The sequence below is a fragment of the Scyliorhinus canicula genome, chromosome 1, assembly GCF_902713615.1.
Source record: "Scyliorhinus canicula chromosome 1, sScyCan1.1, whole genome shotgun sequence".
NCBI classification, from domain to species: domain Eukaryota; kingdom Metazoa; phylum Chordata; class Chondrichthyes; order Carcharhiniformes; family Scyliorhinidae; genus Scyliorhinus; species Scyliorhinus canicula.
Genome location: NC_052146.1, coordinates 185,978,266 through 185,999,926, shown reverse-complemented (window position 1 = coordinate 185,999,926; position 21,661 = coordinate 185,978,266). Strand labels below are relative to the sequence as shown.

Genomic DNA, 21,661 nt, shown 5'->3' with positions numbered 1-21,661 from the left:
CTTCCATTCGCTACGGGCAAAAAAAAACACTTTACCATGAAGCTTAAAAAGCAGATATGAATCTTCAGCTGCCAATTAAAACAGATAGAAGTTAATCCATTTTATGTGCGCAAAACTGGGATATGGTAATGGTGCAGACTAATACAGCTTTTAGTAGATCCTGATTTTAGCACATTTCCCGTTGCTAAGTTAAAGAAATTTCTGTTATTCCAATTCTGGTCTAAAGGCAAAATTGGCATTTGTTGCTGGAGGTCTAACATGGAAAACAGGTTCTTCATGCGCACATAAAATCTAAAATCCTACACAAATAATGAGGGAACACCATACCTCGTGCAGTCAAATCAGGATTAGTGTAGTCCCAGGACTCGCTGTCATTCTTGAACACATTCAGTCGAGTAGGCTAGTGAATTGAAAGAACATCTCTTTGGTTTTAATGTGAGAAAATAAATAACTATTATTGTCATTAAAAAAAAATACAATGCTTTAAGAAATTACCTTTGCATACTCTATTTTTAGTGTGCAGCAACCAGAATAGATGTCTGCACCATTCAGAGAAGCTTTAGCCTTCTGGGCACTTGGGACTGAATCAAATGTGCACAATGTTAAGGAGTCAATTGCAAGTTATAAGTTAGTAAATTAAACAACAATCATGGCCAAACCCATTCTGTCCTATTAGCAACAATAGATGCTCTCTCTCAATCCCTTTCCACATCTCACATATTCCACACCCACCTCCTCGCTCAATTTTCCTTCCTCCCGGAATAAAAGACTTGGACTCCGCATAAAAGGTTTAAAATTTAAGACAAAGAAATTGGTTTACTTCGAGGGTTGTGAAAAGTTGGAATTCTCTACCCTAGAGGTCGGTGGATGTTTAGTCATCAATAGATTTTTGTACACGCAAGAAATGAAGAGCTATGGGATCGGCCAGGAAGGTGACGTCATGATAGATGATGGGTCAAGGTCTCGATGAATGGAACAGGATTGAGAAGCTGAATGGCCTACTCTTTTTTTTAATGTATTTTATTACAAACATGTATCAAAACAGGTTGCAGCAAATAAACACCCCGGGAGACATACTTCCCAAGAATCAACTATACAGTCTGTACAGATTTTTCTCAATTTTCACCCCCCCTTCCTCAGGTGAATGAATCATTCACCTGAAGAAGGAGCAGTGCTCCAAAAGCTAGTGATTTGAAACAAACTGTTGGGACTTTAACCTGGTGTTACAAGACTTCTTACTTATTCCATGAACTTCAACTTTGTTGATAAGCTGTTATGTGGCACTCGTTCTCTCTCTCTCTTTCCCAACTCCCCTCTCCTCCCTACCCAGTCCACATCAACTGCATTAACAATATCAATCCCACCAAAAATGCATTTATGGGCAAGAGGTTGGGGTTGATGACAAATGCTACAGGTTCAAGAATCCAATACCAATCCCCCAGCAAAATAAACTATTCCAATGTCCTATAACTTAACCAGTTGGAACTAAATCAATCCAAGTTGCACATTTAGTCAATGCATTTCTCCCACTGCAAAAAGATATTCAACCAGAGCCTGTATTCCATTCTTCTTGAATATTACAATACGCAGAACTGGACCACACGCATTGCAGACAGTGTACAGAACATCCTGAAAGACAGAAGGATTAGTTTAGCAGGATTTTAAACACAAAAAAAGCAAATTGGATTAAGATGCAACTAGCTGAGAGATCTGCTTTTTCCATCAGTCTTCGAATTTGGCCCAAACTGCAATCATTTTTTTTTCTCTTGAATGTGAAGACTTAATTTAAGCCAGGCATGCTCCAAATAAAATGTTAGGTTAAGTTACCAATAATCAGTACAGTGTACTTTGAGTTGCAATGAATTAAAAACAATTCCATGAAGCCAGCTGTGATACTTTCAATAGAGGGCAACCTACCGTTGTGATTGGATACAGAGGATTCTGAATGGACAAGAATAGAACATTGTTGACGTGCTTTGGGTCTTCAGGACCCCCAGGGCGAGTGATCCTTTGGCTGGTAGAGAAGTTGAAGAAAGCAGGGTGTCCGGCAATATTGACAATCCGCCGTTTAGAGTAAGCTACACACTTCTGGGCACTTCGTAAATCTTGAAACTCCACCAACGCTTGCCTTTTGTTGGGCAACATCATCACATAGCTGTAATGAGAAGTCAGTCAGCTATGAAGAATCGCACTTAAATTTCCCTTGGGACTAGAAACACTGCTGCAGCCCAAGAAGTCTATGAGACACAATAAGCCTCTTTGATCACCTCTAGTATCTTCCAGAGCAGGATGCAAATCAGCACAGGTCAGCATTCACATCGCCCAGTGGTTAGGTCCCCACAACCAGCCAAAGACAAACTGCCTACTGACCGTAAGGAATTTCATCAATATTTATGGAATATTGTGTGGTTTAGGAGATGTAAACAATATCAGAGCAGAACTTGTCCAATCAAATACAAGACCAACTAACTAGGTTTCCTCTTGTAATATTACAATCCATAATGATCTTAAAACTGTCTGGAATGGACTGTTCAGCTTGACGAGAACATCGTGAGCAGATTTGATAGAGCATTAAAATCATGAAGAATCTAGGCGGAGGAATCATGAACCAGAGGACACCGATAAGGTGAAGGTGGCAAAAACCCAGAAGCAACACAAGGAAAAATCCGTTTTTTATCCTATCAGTGTCCTCTGGTTCATGATTCCTCCTCTCACTTTCTACTATTTTAATTCCTACTTCACTCCATCCAATGGTTGAGCATTCTTTGAGCGACAATCTGAAGTTGTCATGTCTGATCACCAGTTTTTTCTAAATCTTATCTCAGCACGACATAAATTCTCTCTTCCCACCCAACTCATCCGAGGATATGGCAGGTCTAGGTTGGGTTGCAACAGTATTATACCCCCAATAATTAATATTGCCAAAAAGGGCAGCAAGAGAAGAGTCAAATCATTCTGGAGGACCTAACTACCGAGGAACTACACACCCGGAATTTACTATTGTAAATGTTGGGCAGGATTTACCGACCATCCCGCTGTGCATTTTTCGGCAGGGAAGATGGCCCATGAGCGGGATGTACTGGTCTTACTGCTGTCAACCGGATTTCTTGTTGACAGCACCCCCTCGTGGCCAGGAAACCTGTGCGCTGGAGTGGGACCGGAATTTCCTGTCAGCATGAACTGCCGGTAAATCCCATCCGTAATGTAAATGTATCACAAAAAAAGTTTGACAATTCAAGCAGCAATTGCCATACTAATAATAGATCATATGCTCACAATTCTAGTAGCTTAATTTCCATTTCAAAAAATAAAACATGTTCGGTAGGCTACTGCAATGGATAAAAGAGCATGTCAACAAAATAAAACCAAGTTGAGAGAGAAGAGCATTTTACATTGAAAGAACACCTTGGTTCCTTTTGGAAACTGATAGGTACATAAAAGCCACTCAAAGTACTCCAAGCCATATAAATGATCAATTTACCTTATGAGTCCAAATCGGTCAACACCCTTCACCAGATCAGCTTCGATGACGGAGTCACATAAAGCACGGACATGAACCACAGGTGATGGAGCAGTCTTGTATTGACTTCTTGGTCGATCATGATCTCTGTCATGGTCCCGGTCCTTGTCTCTATCTCTATCGCGCTCCCGATCTCTATCCCGATCCTAAAATTTAAAATGTTTTTATTGCTGTAAATAAATTATCTTCAAAACCTATTTTCCCATTTTAACCCTCATGCATGTGGGATAATACTTCAAATGAAAAATACATAAAGTCGCACCAGTATAATTCTTGGATGTCTAGTTTTGAACACTTGGTTGCAAAAACTAATCTCAAACAGGTCTCCAGCAATCGTGGTATCTGCTGCAGCTTAGTCGGAAGCACACACACTTCTTGAATCAGAAGCGTCATGCATTCAAGCCTCAATTTAGACACTTGACCACTTAAATCCAGACTGACATTAATCAGTGCAGTACTGTACTGAAGGACAGTGTATTGGAGTCGCCTTTCAAAAGGCTTGCTCACCACATCAGGTGGTTGCAAAAAGCACCAGCACTATTTCAAAGCGCAGGGAAACATTCCCCAATCACCCCTCAGACATCAGTAAAGCAGATTATGACCACATTTATGTTGTTACTTGCGTTTACAATTTGGCTGTACTTTCTACATTACAATGGCGATTGCACTTCAAAAATGATTCTTTGGCTGTAAAATACTTGGTTTCAGAAAGGTACTATAGAAGTAACTTAGAAATACCCTAGTACTATAGAAGGGCAGCACAGTAGCATAGTGGTTAGCACAATTACTTCACAACTCCAGGGTCCCAGGTTCGATTCCTGGCTTGGGTCACTGCCTGTGCGGAGTCTGCATGTTCTCCCAGTGTGTGCGTGGGTTTCCTCCGGGTGCTCCGGTTTCCTCCCACAGTCCAAAGATGTGCAGATTAGGTGGATTGGCCATGCTAAATTGCCCTTAATGTCCAAAATTGCCCTGAGTGTTGGGTGGGGTTACTGGGTTATGGGGACGGGGTGGAGGTATGGGCTTGGGTAGGGTGCTCTTTCAAAAAGAGCCGGTGCATACTTGATGGACTGAATGGTCTCCTTCTGCACTGTAAATTCTATGATTCTATGAAGCACGATAAAAGCAAAATTGCTGAGATGTGAAATAAAAACAAAGTGCTACAAAACCTCAGCCGATCTGGGTGGCACTGTGGTTAGCACTGCTGCCTCACATAGCCTAGGACTTGGGTTCGATCCCAGCCCTAGGTCACTGTCCATGTGGAGTTTGCACATTCTCCCCGTGTCTGCGTGGGTGTCACCCCACAATCCAAAGACATGAATATGAGTGAGAGAGAGAGAGAGAGAGAGAGAGAGAGAGAGGTGGCTCGTAGCACAAAAGAGGGATCATCGGCGCGCATGCGCAAAACTATGTGCATGCGCACCGATGATCGGGCACGCATGTGCAGTGTTGCCCCTTTTTTTAAAAACTGTTGCAGCTTTTTGTTTTACAAGTTCAGGGGGGTTTTATTCATGTAATTTTTTTTCCCATTTAATTTATTCATTTTATTTTTTTTACAACTTCGGGGGGGGGGGGGGGGGGTTTTATTTGATAAAAATTTACAGGGGAAAAAAATGCAGAACTTTGGACAGATGGAAACTCCATACTTTCCGACACCGGAAGGCATCACCTTCATATTCCATTGGAGGAGCGTGTACGAGGGCCAAAGGGACCCAAAACCATTTCCTACATTTTTGTCAGCAGCAAACAAGGTAAGAGAAAATGGTGGGTCGCGCCGGCCGGCCGGCGTGGGTTGCGAAGGCCGGCCGGCTGGTAAAAATTTGTCCCTGGAAAAAAAATTGAGGAACACTGCCCTAACTTGCTCTCCCAGCTGCAATGTGGGTCCAACAACAAACTGAATGGAGAGGCCAGTCTTCAACTCTAGATTAGAATGCAAGTGGACTCCCTGGCAGCTATGACCCTTAATAGCAACAAACCTCTTAGCATTCGTTGCTACGGCTTCTGCAAGATCCAGACTGGTGAAAATGAATGGCAATCTCAAATTTATGCTACTCCTGGATTTTGCAGTCCATAAAAGGAATTAGCCAGTCTTGATGTGAACATGACTAAATTGAAGGAATGAGAGATCTCAAGACTCGAGATAATTCACAAAATAATTGGAGGGAAAAATGTGATTAAACATAAAGGCAGCAAGCTAGGGACAGGAATTAACTACCTGCGGTGACAAATACCTTTTTAGATTATGCACTTGAGGAAACATCTTACAGGATTCTGGGAAAAAGCAAGATCAACTGGTAGCTCTTCCAAATGGCTGCCAGAAGCACACACGGTCAAATGGCCTGTCATTCAATAAGCTGTTGTGAACAGAGTAGTTTAGGAATGTATACCAATTACAGAATTGCAAATTGCAGCCACATCAACGGCAAAGTAAAAACCCTCAGAAAACGTGCAGCATTACACAATACAATCACAGGGTGAATGACAAAAGCCTTAAGCTCCATGTCCTGGCTCCACACAGCGATCAGAAAACCACCTACTTCTCTTCCACAGCTTCTACTATGCTGCAAGAAAGAAAATTTAACAAGATAGGCTGGGACTTTTTTCCCTGGAGCGTAGGAGGCTTAGGGGTGATCTTATAGAGGTCTATAAAATAATGAGCATAGATAAGGGAGATAGTCAACATCTTTTCCCAACGGTAGAGGTGTCTAGAACTAGAGGGCATAGGTTTATGGTGAGAGATACAAAAGAGGCAAGAGGGGAAATTTTTGCACACAGAGGGTGGTGAGCATCTGGAACAGGCTGCCAGAGGCAGTGGTAGAGGCGGGTACGATTTTGACTTTAAAAAAATAGTGACAGTTACATGGGCAGGGTGAGTATAGAGGGATATGGGTCAAATGCAGGCAAGTGGGACTAGCGTGGTGATAGAAACTGGGTGTCATGGTGAAGCTGGGCCAAAGGGCCTGTAAAACATCTATGGCTCGAAGAGTAAACTTCAAAACGACAATGGTAGAAGTTATATACATTTGTGAAATACAATTCCCAGAGGGGAGAACTTGCATTTACAGAGCACTTTTAATTACCTCAAGACATTCCAAAGTATTTTGTATCCAAAGGACATTGTTGTTGGGAGCCCAGTAGCAGATGGTTAACACTGTTGCTTCAGTTGCAGCAGTTAGCCCTGCTGGGTGCTCTGTTTCACAGAGACATCACTCACCCTTGCCTCACCTGACTGTGCCATACAACCTCAAGACTTCTCAATTCATTGGGCAGACCGCACCGCGTCACCAGACAAAGCAACGGGTGGAGCGGTTTGCCTCCTCATCAACTCCTCCTGGTGCTTGGATGGGGTGACCCTGGTGACCTACTGCTCCCCAGACCTGGAATACCTGACCGTGAAGTGACGGCCATATAACCTTCAGCCATTGTCACAGCGGTCTATATCCCACCCCATGCAGAAGTGAAGGCTGGACGAACTGTTCAGTTATGAACAACAACAAAACAGAACACCCGGAGGCCGAGTTCATTGTGGCCGGGAACTTCAAGGCCAACCTCAAGAGCGTAGTACCAAAATTCCACCAGCAATAATTCTATCCCACCAGGGGCGACAACACTCTTGACCACTGCTACACAGAAATCAAGGGCACCTACCGTTCCACCCCCCCCCCCCCCCCCCCCCCCCCCCCCCGACCGCACTTCGGAAAAAATCAGACCATAAGACGGTGTTCCTTCTCCCGGCATACAAGCAGAAAGGAGAATCCAGCTAAGAACGTTGTGAAGTGCAAGGAAACAGAAGAGCTCCGACGTGTCTGCTTGGAGGCAATGGACTGGTCCATATTTAAGAACTCAGCAACCAATCTAAATGAGTATGCCCCCACCATCAGACTTCATCAGCAAATGTGTGGACGACTGAGTGCCAAAGAAAGCAGCATGCACGTTCGCCAACGGGAAACCATGGCTTCATCAGGAGATTGACTCCCAATTGAAGGACAGGTCTGATGCGTTCAAGTCAGGCGACCCGGACCTATACAAGAAATCCAGGTACGACCTCCACAAAGCCATCCGGGATGCCAAGAGTGAATATCAGACCAAGCTAGAGTCACAGACCCTCGTCAGTTGTGGCAAGGGCGGACTTCCGGTTGCGGCTATGCCTAGGTAGGTCGCACGATCGTCAGCTCCCGCCGATAACAGACTTTTGGGCCCTTTTAAGGAGCTCCAGCGGCACTTTGACGACGATTCCTGGTGTGGGAAGGAAACAGTGAGGGTGAAAATTGTTGAAAAATTTTGAATAAAAATGTTTATTTTTTGTTTAAAGTTGTGGCAATGGCAAAACAACATAACGGACTACAAAGCGAAGCCGAGCAATATCAGCAACGCATCCCTCCCCAATGAACTCGATGTATTCTATGCTCGGTTCGAGCAGGAAACCATCAATCCCTGTAGAGTGCCCCAGCAGCCCAAAAGACACCCACACCCACCATCACAGCTTCCGAAGTCAGATCAGCTTTCCTGAAAGTGAACCCTCGGAAGGTGACGGGTCCAGTTGGGATCCCTGGTCGCGCACTCTGCGCAGATCGGCTGGCAGAAGTATTTGCGGAATCTTTAACCTGTCCCTACTCCGCTCAGAGGTCCCCACCTGCTTCAAGAAGACCACCATCATACCGGTGCAGAAGAGGAGCCAGGCAACGTGCCTCAATGACTACCGGCAGGTGGTCCTGACATCAACCTCGTAATGAAGTGCTTCGAGAGGTTGGTCATGAAGCGCATCAACTCCAAACTCCCAGAACGCCGTGATCCACTGCTATTTGCATACCGCCGCAACCGGTCAACAACAGACGCCATCTCCTGGCCCTACGCTCATCCCTAGAACACCTCGACTCCTACATCAAGACTCCTATTTATTGGCTACAGCTCTGCCTTCAACATCATAATCCCAGCCAAGCTCATATCAAAGCTCAAAAACCTAGGACTTGGCTCCTCGCTCTGCAACAGGACCCTCGACTTTCTGACGCACAGACCACAATCAGTAAGAATAAACAACAAGTGGTTAGTTGGGGAGGGATTGGTGTGGGAGTGGGTGGAGGCGCCATCTTGTATGGGCACAAGTTTGGGGGCATTGGTAACGGCACCTCTGCCATTCTCGCCGGCCCGGTACTCCACAAGCCCAGTGGTAGTGGCGGCCCTGAGAGTCTGGGGGCACTGGCGGAAGCATATGGGAGTAGAGGGAGCATTGGTGTGGGCTCCAATCTGTGGTAATCACCGGTTTGTGCCGGGGATGATGGATGGGGGGGGGGATTTCCGGAGGTGGCAGGGGGCGGGTATTGAGAGGCTGGGGGATCTGTTTATTGATGGGAGCTTTCCCGGTCTGGAGGATCTGGAAGCAAAGTTTGAATTGCCGGGAGGGAATGAGTTCCGATTTTTCCAGGTAAGGGATTTTGTGCAACGGCAAGTTTTTACCTTTCCGCTTCTTCCGCCACAGGGGATAGAGAACAAGGTAGTTTCTAGAGCGGGGGTGATGGAGGGGAAAGCATCAGAAATTTACAAAGAACTCATGGAGTGGGAGGAAATCCAGATAGGGGAGACAAAACGTAAATGGGAAGATGAGTTGGGAAAGGAGTTAGAGGCGGGTCTGTGGGAGGATGCCCCGAGCAGAGTCAATGCGTCCTTATCATGTGCCAGGCTCAGCCTAATACAATTCAACGTGGTCCACCGGGCACACATGACGGTGGCCTGGATGAGCAGGTTTTTTTGGGGGTAGAGGACAGGTGTGGGCGATGTGCAGGAGGGCCTGCAAATCAGGTCCTCATGTTTTGGCATGCCCGAAGCTCAGGAAATTCTGGCAGGGATTTGCATATGTCATGTCCAGGGTGTTAAAGGTGAGGGTGGCACCAAGTCCAGAGGTGGCAATATTTGGAGTGTCGGGAGAAGCGGGAGTTCAGGGGGCGAGAGAGGCTGATGTTTTGGCCTTTGCCTCCTTGGTAGCCCGGAGACAGATATTACTAGCGTGGAGGGACTCAATGCCCCCGAAAGCAGGGGTATGGGTTACTGACATGGCTGGGTTTCTCAGGCTTGAGAAAGTTCGTCCTGAGAGGTTCATCGTTAGGGTTCATCCGGAGGTGGCAGCCGTTTAGGGACTTCTTCGGAGAAATTTGAACCGCCAGCAGATTCAATGTGGGCGGGTGGGAGTGGGGGTTAGAGTATGGCGGTCTCGCTTAGGCGAGAACTGTGGGAGATGGAGGGGTGTGTTGCGCGTTGAACTATGTTTAGATCTGTACTTGTGTCTTTTGTTACTATAAAACCATAAATGCCTTAATAAAATGTTTTCTTAAAAAAAGAACACCTCCTCCAATGATCCTCAATACCAAGGCTGAGTACTTAGCCCCCTATTATACTCCCTATTGAGACATGACTGCGTGGCAAAATTTGGTTCCAACTCCATCTCCAAGTTTGCTGATGACACAACCTTAGTGGGTAGGATCTCGAACAACGACGAGTCACAATACCAGAGGTAGAGAACCTGGTGGAGTGGTGCAGCAACAACAATCTCTCCCTCAATGCCAGCAAAACTAAAGAGCTGGTCATTGACTTCAGGAAGCAAAGCACTGTACACACCCCTGTCGGCATCAACGGGGCTGATGTGGAGATGGTTGACAGCTTCAAATTCCTAGAGGCGCACATCACCAAAAACCTTTGTCGACGGTCCCACCAACAAGGCACAACGGCGCCTATACTTCCTCAGGTAACTAAGGAAATTTGGCATGTCCACACTGACTCTTACCAACTTTTACAGATGCACCATAGAAAGCATCCTATCTGGGGAGCACGGTGACGCAAGTGGTTAGAACGGTTGCCTCACGGCGCCGAGGTCCCAGGTTCGATCCCGGCTCTGGTCACTGTCCATATGGAGTTTGCACATTCTCCCCGTGTCTGCGTGGGTTGCGCCCCCACAATCTAATGATGTGCAGGGTAGGTGGATTGGCCATGCTTAATTGCCCCTTAATTGGAAAAAATGAATTGGATACTCTTTTTTTTTTATTTAAAAAAAGCATCCTATCTGACTTGTTTCACAGCCTGGTGTGGCAACTGTTCAGCCCAAGACCGCAAGAAACTTCAGACAGTCGTGAACACACCCCAGTCCATCACAAGGACCTGCCTCCCACCCATTGACTCTATCTACACCTCCCGCTGCTGGGGAAAGCGGGAAGCATAGTCAAAGATCCCTCCCACCTGGCTTACCGTTCTTCCAACTTCTTCGATTGGGCAGGAGGCACAAGACAGAACGCACACAGATTCAAAAACAGATTCTTCCTCGCTGTTACCAGAGTCCTAAACGACCCTCTTATGGACTGACGTGATTAATACTACTCCTGTATGCTTCATTCGATGCTGGTGTCTATGTATTTACATTGTGTACCTCGTGTTGCCCTATTACGTATTTTCTTTTTATTTTATTTTCAAGTACCAAATGATCTACTAGCAGAAAAATATTTTTCACTGTACCTCGGTACACGTGACAATAAACAAATCCAATCACAGCACCAGGGAGCCGGGTTAGATTCCCAGCTTGGGTCACTGTCTGTGCGGAGTCCGCACATTCTCCCCGTGTCAGCGTCAACATGAGTTTCCTCCCACAAATCCCGAAAGACGTGGTTGTTAGGTGAATTGGACATTCTGAATTCTCCCTCAGTGTACCCGAACAGGTGCCGTAGTGTGGAGACTAGGGGATTTTCATAGTAACTTCATTTCAGTGTTAATGTAAACCCACTTGTGACACTAATAAAAGATTGTTATATAGAAAATCTGGTAGCCAATTTGCACAGCAATGACCCACAAAACAGCAATGTGATAATCACTAGGTAATTGGTTTTGTCGATATTGCCTGAGAGATTGAGATAACTACCGATCAAGACACCTGCCCTCCTTCAAAAGAATGTTTTTCGATCTTATACATTCATTATGGGGACAGACCATGGTTTAACATTTCAACTGCAAAACACCACTAGTGCTGCACTACTGCAGTGTCAACTAAGAATGAGTGTTCAAATCTCTGGAGTGGGGTTTGAAGCTACAGCCCTTTGGGTTAGAAGAATGCTATGCTACCAATAAGCCACGAGTCAAGACATCTTAGAAAATAGCAGACTGTAGGAAAAAAATGTTTTAAACATATTGCAAAGACTGAAAACTGCCCAGCTAAGATTTACATGATTCTAATACTCAATTTAAAGCCTTACTTAACCAATTACGGCCGAGACATATTGAGACCAAAACATTTGTTGGGTAAAGTTATCATGGGGATAGGAGACAAAGACAGGAACGTTACAGTTGAGGTACAGATTAATCAGGTGTTATGGGCCAAGATTTAGAGACCCTCTAAGTGTATCATGGAGTTCACCTGACCCACAATTTTTAATAGATTGTGGTATGGGGAGCACACGGCCCACTCTACAGGTGTGGTACAGCAGAAATGGAAAAGTATTTTTAAAGCAAAACAATGTTCATTCTTTAAACTCAAGCTAACCTTTTTAAAACATAGTGAACATCTTGGCACCCATTAATTCAAATACAACCCCCAAAGAATATAACTATATAAGTAATCCTTTAAGCTTTCCTTTTAACATCCATAAGACTTAAAACACCTTTTACCAGAAGCACATCAGGTTAAAGTCACTACTGTTATTAGTTTTAAATCACCAGGATCGATTTACAGTCTTTAGATTAGAGAGAGATTCATACACCTTCTGGCTGTGACTTCAGCTCCAACACTAAAAACAAAACTAAAACACACCCTGCAGTCTGCTCAAAAACGAAAGTAAAAAACTGACAGACAGCCCATCTCCAACCATTCTCTGAAATCACTGCAGTAGTAAACACCCATTTCCTAAAGGTACCCTCACTACAGATATTCATACACACACCCATTTCTTAAAGGTACTCTCACATGACATAGGATCTAATTAAATAACTTAGCAGTGCCTTAATGGCCCACTATGTCCCAAAAGAAAATTTTAATTCCTTGATGCCCATTCGGACTTTAAAAAAAAATTTGGAGTACCCAATTTTATTTCCCCCCCAATTAAGGGACATTTTAGTGTGACCAATCCACCTAACCTTTGCATTGTGTCTGCGTGGGTTTCACCCCAACGGGGAGAACGTGCAAACTTCACATAGTGACCCGGGGCCAGGATCCATTCGGACTTGAATAATAAAAAGGCTTATTTCTGGGTAAGGGGGTGGAAGAGAAGGGCAACAGTTTTAACTGATAGAAGTTGCAAGTATAGAGTGCCGCTGGCTGGGGAAAGAAAATAGTCACAAAGCAATAGGTGCAAACAGTTGTTGCATTCAATAGAGCGACAAAAAGTACACTGTACGGATTGTTCAAGTGGTATATTGCATAAAAATATTTATGTCTCTTTATTGAAATGAAAAGAAAATGAAAATCGCTTATTGTCACAAGTAGGCTTCAAATGAAGTTACTGTGAAAAGCCCCTAGTCGCAACATTCCAGCGCCTGTTCGGGGAGGTGGGTACTGTTTTATTACTCTAAACTAGGGGGCAGCACGGTGGCGCAGTGGTTAGCACTGCTGCCTCACGGCACCAAGGACCCGGGTTTGATCCCGACACCGTAAGTTTGCACATTCTCCCCTTGTCTGCGTGGGTTTCATCCTACAACGAAAAGATGTGCAGGGTAGGTGGATTGGTCACGCTAAATTGCCTGGTAAAAAAATGAAAAACGTTACTCCAAACTATTCACTAATTTACAAATGAGTTAGCTGCATAATTTCTCAATTACAAATTGAAAAAAAATTGAAATGTCAACCACTTCAGAGTACCATACTTAAAAGGAGAACTTAATTGAAATTTTAGTTTCTTTCCCCACCTAAAAAGCCTGATCTTATTACATTTTCTGAAGGTCCAATGGCAATCCTATTTGTAAACAGAAAAACCAATTATAATCTTTATTATTGTCACAAGTAGGCTTACATTAACACTGCCATGAAGTTACTATGAAAATCCCCTAGTTATCACACTATGGCATCTGCTCGGGTACAGAGGGAGAATTCACAATGTCCAATTCACCTAACAAGCACGTCTTTCGGGACTTGCGGCAGAAAACCGGAGCACCCGGAGGAAACCCATGCAGACACGGGAAGAACATGCAGACTCTGCACAGGCAGTGACCCAAGTTGGGAATCGAACCTGGGTCCCTGGCGCTGTCATGCAACAGTGCTAACCACCGTGCTACCATGTATTAGTTCAGAGCTGTTTTATTATTTTTTAATGCATTTTAATACAAACGTGTATCAAAACAGGTTACAGCGAATAAACACCCCGGGAAACATAGTTCACTACAATCAACTATACAGTCTGTACAGATTTTTCTCCCCCCTCCTCCCCCGTGAAGAACAGCCCCTCAAACACAGTCACAAACATTCCCCACCTTTCTCAAACCCCCCCCCCCGAACTCATACTTTATCTTCTCTAATCGCAGGAAGTCGTACAGGACACCCAACCAAGCCGCTACCCTCGGTGGCGATGGTGACCACCACTCCAGCAAAATTCACCGCCTTGCAATCAGAGAGGCGAAGGCCAAGACATTGGCTTTCTTCCTCTCCATGAGCTCCGGCTTCTCTGAAATCCCAAATATCGCCACCAAAGGGACCGTTTCCAACTCCTCCTCCACTATCCTGGCTAAGACCACAAACACTCCAGCCCAGAATCTTCCCAATTTTTTGCAACCCCAAAACATGACAGATTTGCTGGCCCCCGCCCACACCTCTCACACTCTACATCTGCTACCCCCTGAAAGAACCCACTCATTCTCACTTTAGTCATATCCACCCTGTGCACCACCTAAACTGTATCAGAGGGCGGCATGCGGTGCAGTGGATAGCACTGGGACTGCGGCGCTGAGGACCTGGGTTGGAAACCCAGCCCTGGGTCACTGTCCGTGTGGAGTTTGCACATTCTCCCCATGTCTGCGTGGGTTTCATCCCCGCAACCCAAAGATGTGCAGGTTTGGTGGATTGGCCACGCTAAATTGTCTTTAATTGGAAAAAGGTATATAATTGGGCACTCTAAATTTATAAATAAATAAACAAACCATATCAGACTCATCCTTGCACAAGAGGTGGTCCCGTTTACCCTACGCAGTGCCTCACTCCATACTCCCCAATTGATCTCCCCTCCCAACTCCACTTCCCCTTGATCTTCACCACTCACTCACCTCCCTGCTCGCCCAGCCACTTGTATAGATCCCCAATTATTACCTCCCCTTCCACATCCAGAAGCCGCAGTCACTCCAGCAGGGTGTATGCCGGCAACCAAGGGAGCCCCTCCAGACCTTTCGCACAAAATCCCTAACCTGTAGATACCTGAACTCACTCCCCCTCGGCAGCTCAACCCTCTCCCTTAGCTCCTCCAGACTAGCAAACCCTTCCCCCAAATACAGATCCCTCACCTTGGCCAGCCCCACTTCCCTCCACCTCCTGAATATACTATCCATCCCTCTGGCTCAAACCCATGATTCTTGCACAGCGGTATTAGCACCAATATCCCTTTCACCCTAAAATGCCTCCTCAACTGATTCCATATCTTCACTGTGGACTGCACCACCGGGCTCCCTGAATACCCACTCGGAGCCATTGGCAACACTGCCGTCACCATAGCCCTCAAACCTAGACCCCTTACAAGATTCCTCCTCCAATCTAACCCACTCTACGCCTTCTCCTTCCCACCACTGCCGCACCTTGTCCACACTCGCCACCCAAAAATAATGAAGTTCGGCAATGCCAACCCCCCTGCTGCCTCTGCAGCAGGGTCCTCCCTACCCTCAGCACCTTCCCCGCCCATACAAAGTCAGAAATAATCGTGTCCACTTTGCGAAAAAAAGGCCTTTGGTATAAAGATCGGGAGAGCTTGAAAGATAAACAAGAACCTCGGCAGAAAATCATTTTCACCACCTGGACCCTCCCCACCAGCGTTAAGTGCAGTGTATCCCACCTCTTAAGATCCTCCCTAGCCTCTCCACCAGCTTCATTCAGTTCCACTTATGGAGCCCCGTCCATTCCCTCGCTACCCGAATCCCCAAATACCTAAACCTATCCCTCGCTACCGTAAATGGCATCCCCCCCTAAATTAGCCCGCTGTGCCAGCTCATTCATCAGGAATACCTCGGTTTTCCCTACATTAAGCTTCTACCGAGAACCTTCCAAACCTCCCCAGCAGGCCCATAATCCTTCCTGTGCTCTCCAGCGGATCCGTAACATACAGCAAGAGGTCATCGGCATAGAGCGACACCTGATGCTCGCTCCCTCTATCCCCTCATAATGCCCCGCCACTCTACCGACACCCTGAGAGCCATCGCCAATGGCTCTATGGCCAGCGCAAACAGCAGCGGTGACAGCAGGCATCCCTGTCTCGTACCCCAGTGTAAGTCAAAGCTTTGTGAGCTCATATCATTTGTCCTCATCCTCGGTGTCACATACAGCAACCGTACCCATGCCACAAATCTCAGCCCAAACCTTCAACAAGTACCACCACTCCACACGTTCAAATGGCTTCTCCGCATCCATTGACACTACCACCTCCCATACAAGAGCCCCCGAAGGATTAATCACCACATTCAACAGCCGCCTTATATTACTCGTGAGCTGCCTGCCCTTCACAAAGCCAGTCTGATCTTCTGCCAACACTCCGGGGTCACACTCCTCCGCGCCAATAACTTAGCCAGTACTTTCACATTCGTGTTCAATAGTGATATGGGCCTATACTACCCACATTCTACCGGGTCTTTCCCCTTCTTCGGGATTAGTGTGATTACTGCCTATGTTACCATTTCCAGCACGTCCCCTTTCTCCAGTGCTTCATTAAGCGCCCCAACAGATATGGTGCCACGCCCGATGCAAATTCCTTATAAAAATTCCACCAGGTACCCATCAGGCCCAGGGGTCTTCCCCAAATTCATGCCCCTGATACTATCCAGCACCTCCCTCAGCCCCCAGGGGTTCCATTGGGCAAATTCCAGCTTCTACAGAAACCGCCCCATGTCCCCATCCTCTCCCCCCGGGTCTGCCTCATTTATCTTCCCTGGCTCTGACACCACATCCCCAGTCTGTATCTTCAGTATTTCCCTGGACACAGCCCGCCTCTGCAGCTGGTGCGCCAGCATGCGGCTTGCCTTCTCCCCATACTCATATTGTACCCCATTTCCCTACGCAGTTGCCCTACCACCCTCCCTGTTGTCAGCCTGTCAAACTGCCCCTGCAACTTTTTCCTCCTCTCCAATGCCTCCACGGTGGGCACCCTCAAATATTCCCTGTCCACCTCCACTATCTTGCTCACGAGACGGTCATGTTCCTCCCTCCTTTCCCTATCCGCACGAGCCTTAACAAAATAATTTCCCACCGGGGGCAGCATGCAGCGCAGTGGTGCGCACTGGGACTGTGGCGCTGACGACCCAGGTTCGAATCCCGGCCCCGGGTCACTGTCCGTGTGGAGTTTGCACATTCTCCCCATGTCTGCATGGTTTCACCCCCACAAACCAAAGGACGTGCGGGTTAGGTGGATTGGCCATGCTAAATTGCCCCAAAAATAATTGGGTACTCTAAATTTTAGGGAAAAAAAGAAATAAAAATAATTTCCCCCCCAGACCACTGCCTTCAGTGTTCCGAGCTGTTTTATACCAAAGATCTGAAAACAAATCACATGCATAACACAGAAACCAAAGTCTCACAACACCACAATGGGAAGATGGATGGTGAAATATAACAAAATACATAAACTGTGTGAAAAGTGTGGCTTCAAAAATAAAATAAGTAATGAAGTAACTATCAATAATGATCAAACAAACTAGGGCTCGTTCCTTTGCAAAAGCTCCTAGAATTGGCTGGGGGTATGACAGAGGGACAGTTTGAGTCACCAATCTATCAAAAAAAGCTTTACCCAGAGAGAAATTTGATACTGCATCGGGTTTGTTGGGCTAATATACAAGGCATATATTATTCACACATTAGCTATCATTACATCTACAGCAAGTAAATAAGTATCAAGTATTTAGCCACAACTGTTTGGAAGTCTGCTTTTAAAAGATCAATGCCTAATTATCATATCACCACAATGTGGGCCAACAGCATGAAGCCAGGTTCTGAATTGGGAAATGGTTACCAGGACCAAAGTATGCCACGAGGAATATTAATTTGACTTTGAATAACTAGGATTAGCCATTGAAGTGACTAACTAGGTACTGTATTTTGGCTTCGGAAAAGTGAAGATTTGACCAATCCTTTACAAAATAGACAGGCCCTTCATAATGTGCACCTCCAGGAAAGACCAACCCTCTATTTCAGGGAATGTAAAATGTTCAGCACCAAGTCCAGTCTTTATTTTCTACACGTACAAAGGTAACCTTTTTATACATTCCATTTCCTGACAGAATTCACAATACAAATAGCTTCATAGGTTTAAAAAACACCGTTGGTGAAATACTTTGTAAATATCTTTGGTAGCAAAAACGGGAAGGCGGATTATTATTCAAATGGTCATAAATTAGGTGGGGAGAATACGAAACGAGACATTGTGTCCTTGTACCCCAGTTGCTGAACGTAAAGCATTCAGGCGCAGTAGGCAGTACGGAAAGCAAATGTTTGGCCATCATAGTGAGGATTAGAGTACAGGAGCAGGAATGTCTTGCTGCAATTATACAGGGTCTTGGTGAGATCACACCTGGAATAGCATCTGCAGTTCTGGTTTCCTTATCAGAGGAAGGATGTCCTTGCTATAGTGCAGAGGTTTACCAGACTGATTCCTGGGATGGTGGGACTGACGTAAAAGGAGAGATTGAGGGGGTTGGGATTGTATTTGCAGGAGTTCATAAGAATGGAGTGGGGATCTCATAGAAACCTATAAAATAGAGCAGTATGGTCGCTGGCTCTGCAGCCTTACAGCACCAGGGACCTGGATTCAAGTCTGGCCTGTGTGGAGCTTGCACCTTCTCCCAATGCCAGCGTGGGTTTCCTCCGGGTAGCCTGGTTTCGCCCACAGTCCAAAAATGTGCATGCGAGGTAGATTAGCCATGCTAAATTGCCCCATAGTATCCAACGGCGTGGTGAGGTGGGGCTACGGGGATAGGACAGGGGAGTGGGCCTAGGTAGTGTGCTCTTTCAGACGGTCGGTGCAGACTCAATGTGCCTCCTTCTGCACTGTAGGGATTCTATGAAAATTCTAACAGGACTAGACAGAGTAGTTGCAGGATGGATGTTCTGATGGTGGGAGCGGACAGAACCAGGGTCAAAGTCTGAGGATACGGGGTAGACTATTTTGAACTTCGAGAGATATTTCTTCACCAAGAGTGTGGTCAGCCTGTGGAATGTGGAGCAGGCTCAAAGTGCCGAATGGCTTCCTCCCGCTGTGATTTTCTATGTTTCTGCCTCCAAATACTTTACCTTCAGTCACTGAATGTAAAAGTCCACTGTTTTTGAAATCAAAACTAGACACCAGCTAACAATTATTTTTTTCTCTGCTGCAGTTTAATAATAGAAAAATCTTCATCAGTGTCACAAATAGACTTACATTAACACTGCAATGAAGTTACTGTGAAAATCCTCTAGTCGCCACTCTACGACACCTGTTTGGGTACACTGAGGGAGAATGTCCAATTCACCGAACAAGCGCGTCTTTTGGGACTTGTGAAGGAAACCCACACAGACATGGGGAGAATGTACAGACCTCCGCACAGTGATCCAAGCTGGGAATCGATCCCAGATCTCTGGTGCCGCAAAACAACAGTGCTAACCACTGTGTCCCCGCGCCGCCAAAAAAACCTCTTTCAGCAATTCCCCAAATATCAAACAATAAACTGGATAGACCTCTGAATGAAACATAAAACATTAATTCAATGTACAATATTTGCTAAAACCCAACATTCCCTCGCTTCCATCATAACTTGATTAATATAACTTGTGAAAGCTTATGGTTTAACAGTATTAGGAGTCAGAAAAATAATAATCTTGGAGGATTAAGGAATCCCTTTCATTATTTGTAATACAATACAAGGTTTTAATTCATGTGAATTTAAATATCAAGCTGTCAAAGCATTGCAATTCAATTTAAAATGTTCCGAAGGAAATATGAAAAACATTTGACAGAAAGGCCGGTTTGGGGGGGGGGGGGTTAGAATCGGCAAATCTCCCAACATTCATCTTACCTTCACTTCCAATCACTTGTTTTGAAAAGCTATGCAAAAGCGTCCCCACAATTAACAAGCCTACATACCACATTAGAATCATTATAGAATTTACAGTTCAGGATGCCATTCAGGCCATTGTGTCTACACCGGCCATTGGACAGAGCACTCCACCTCCATAACCAAACCTAACCTTTTGGATACTAAGGGCAATTTAGCATGGCCAATCCACCTAAACTGCATGTCTTTGGACTTGGATGAAACTGGAGCAAAGAACAAAAGAAAAGTACAGCACAGGAACAGGCCCTTCAACCCTGCACTGACCATACTGCTCGTCTGAACTAAAATCTTCCACACTTCCTGGGTCCGTATCCCTCTATTACCATCCTATTCATGTATTTGTCAAGATGCCCCTTAAACGTCATTATCGTCCCTGCTTCCACCACCTCCTACAGCAGCATGTTCCAGGCACCCACTACCCTCAGTGTAAAAACAAAACTTGCCTCGTACATCTACTCTAAACCTTGCCCCTTAGTAATTGACCCCTCTACCTGGGAAGTCTCCGACTATCCACCCTGTCTATGGCCCTCATAATTTTGTAGACCTTTTATCAGGTCGCCCCTCAACCTCCGTCATTCCAGTGAGAACAGAGTTTATTCCACCTCTTCTCATAGCTAATGCCCTCCATACCAGGCAACATCCTGGTAAATCTCTTCTGCACCCTCTCTAAAGTCTCCACATCCTTCTGGCAGTGTGACGACCAGAATTGAACACTATACTACAAGTGTGGCCTAACTAAGGTTCGATACAGCTGCAACATGACCTGCCAATTCTTATACTCAATGCCCCGTCCAATGAAGGCAAGCATACCGTATGCCTTCTTGACTACCTTCTCCACCTGTGTTGCCCCTTTCAGTGACCTGTGGACCTGTACACCTAGATCTCTCTGTCAATACTCTTGAGGGTTCTACCATTCACTGTATATTCTCTACCTGCATTTGATTTCCAAAATGCCTTACTGCCTGGAGAAAACCCACACCCAAACAGGCAAACTCCACACACTGACCCAAGTCAGGAATCGGACCTGGGGCCCTGGAGCTGCGAAGCAACTGTGCTACCCTGCCCCCCATTAGATTGCAAATCTCCATTGCTCGGATTTACCAACCTATTCTGCTCTAGGACACCAGAACTATCTTGAATAAGTCACTCCTTTACAAGTCGCATAGATTGCAATTTGGATTATACTGCTGAAAATCCGTAAAACAGATCCATCCCACTCCACCGGATGGTAAGAAGTCTAACAACACCAGGTTAAAGTCCAACAGGTTTGTTTCAAACACGAGCTTGCGGACAAAAGCTCGTGTTTGAAACAAACCTGTTGGACTTTAACCTGGTGTTAGAACATAGAACATAGAACAGTACAGCACAGAACAGGCCCTTCGGCCCTCGATGTTGTGCCGAGCAATGATCACCCTACTTAAACCCACGTAACGCGTAACCCAACAATCCCCCCATTAACCTTACACTACGGGCAATTTAGCATGGCCAATCCACCTAACCCGCACATCTTTGGACTGTGGGAGGGAGGAAACCGGAGCACCCGGAGGAAACCCACGCACACACGGGGAGGACGTGCAGACTCCACACAGACAGTGACCCAGCCGGGAATCGAACCTGGGACCCTGGAGCTGTGAAGCATTGATGCTAACCACCATGCTACCGTGAGGCCCCCATGTTGTAAGACTTCTTACTGTGTTCACCCCAGTCCAACGCCGGCATCTCCACATCAGGAGTCCACCGCATGAACCACCCATCCAATACAGTTGGCATACTTAGTGAACAGCCAGTTTCCGTGGGCCTTTCACACTGATCGGGCTTTAGGATCAGGGTATTTACGGCAATACACACATCGCAGCAAAAATACACAACTAAACAGGTATTGTAACAAAATCTTTAATCAAGATGCAA

At 45.7% G+C, this 21,661-nt stretch overlaps 1 protein-coding gene across 1 annotated transcript in view; it reads right to left on the bottom strand.

Annotated features, from left to right (window-relative positions):
- Positions 1–21,661, bottom strand: part of LOC119970228 (heterogeneous nuclear ribonucleoprotein L-like) — a 46,416-nt gene that overhangs the window by 23,548 nt on the left and 1,207 nt on the right. Inside the window, exons 2-6 of the mRNA XM_038804506.1 lie at positions 3,482–3,666; positions 1,918–2,155; positions 1,544–1,629; positions 496–592; positions 328–400 (exon numbers count right to left, since the gene is read on the bottom strand). Of these exons, the coding sequence (XP_038660434.1) occupies positions 328–400; positions 496–592; positions 1,544–1,629; positions 1,918–2,155; positions 3,482–3,666 (679 nt within the window). The remainder of the gene's footprint in view (positions 1–327; positions 401–495; positions 593–1,543; positions 1,630–1,917; positions 2,156–3,481; positions 3,667–21,661) is intronic.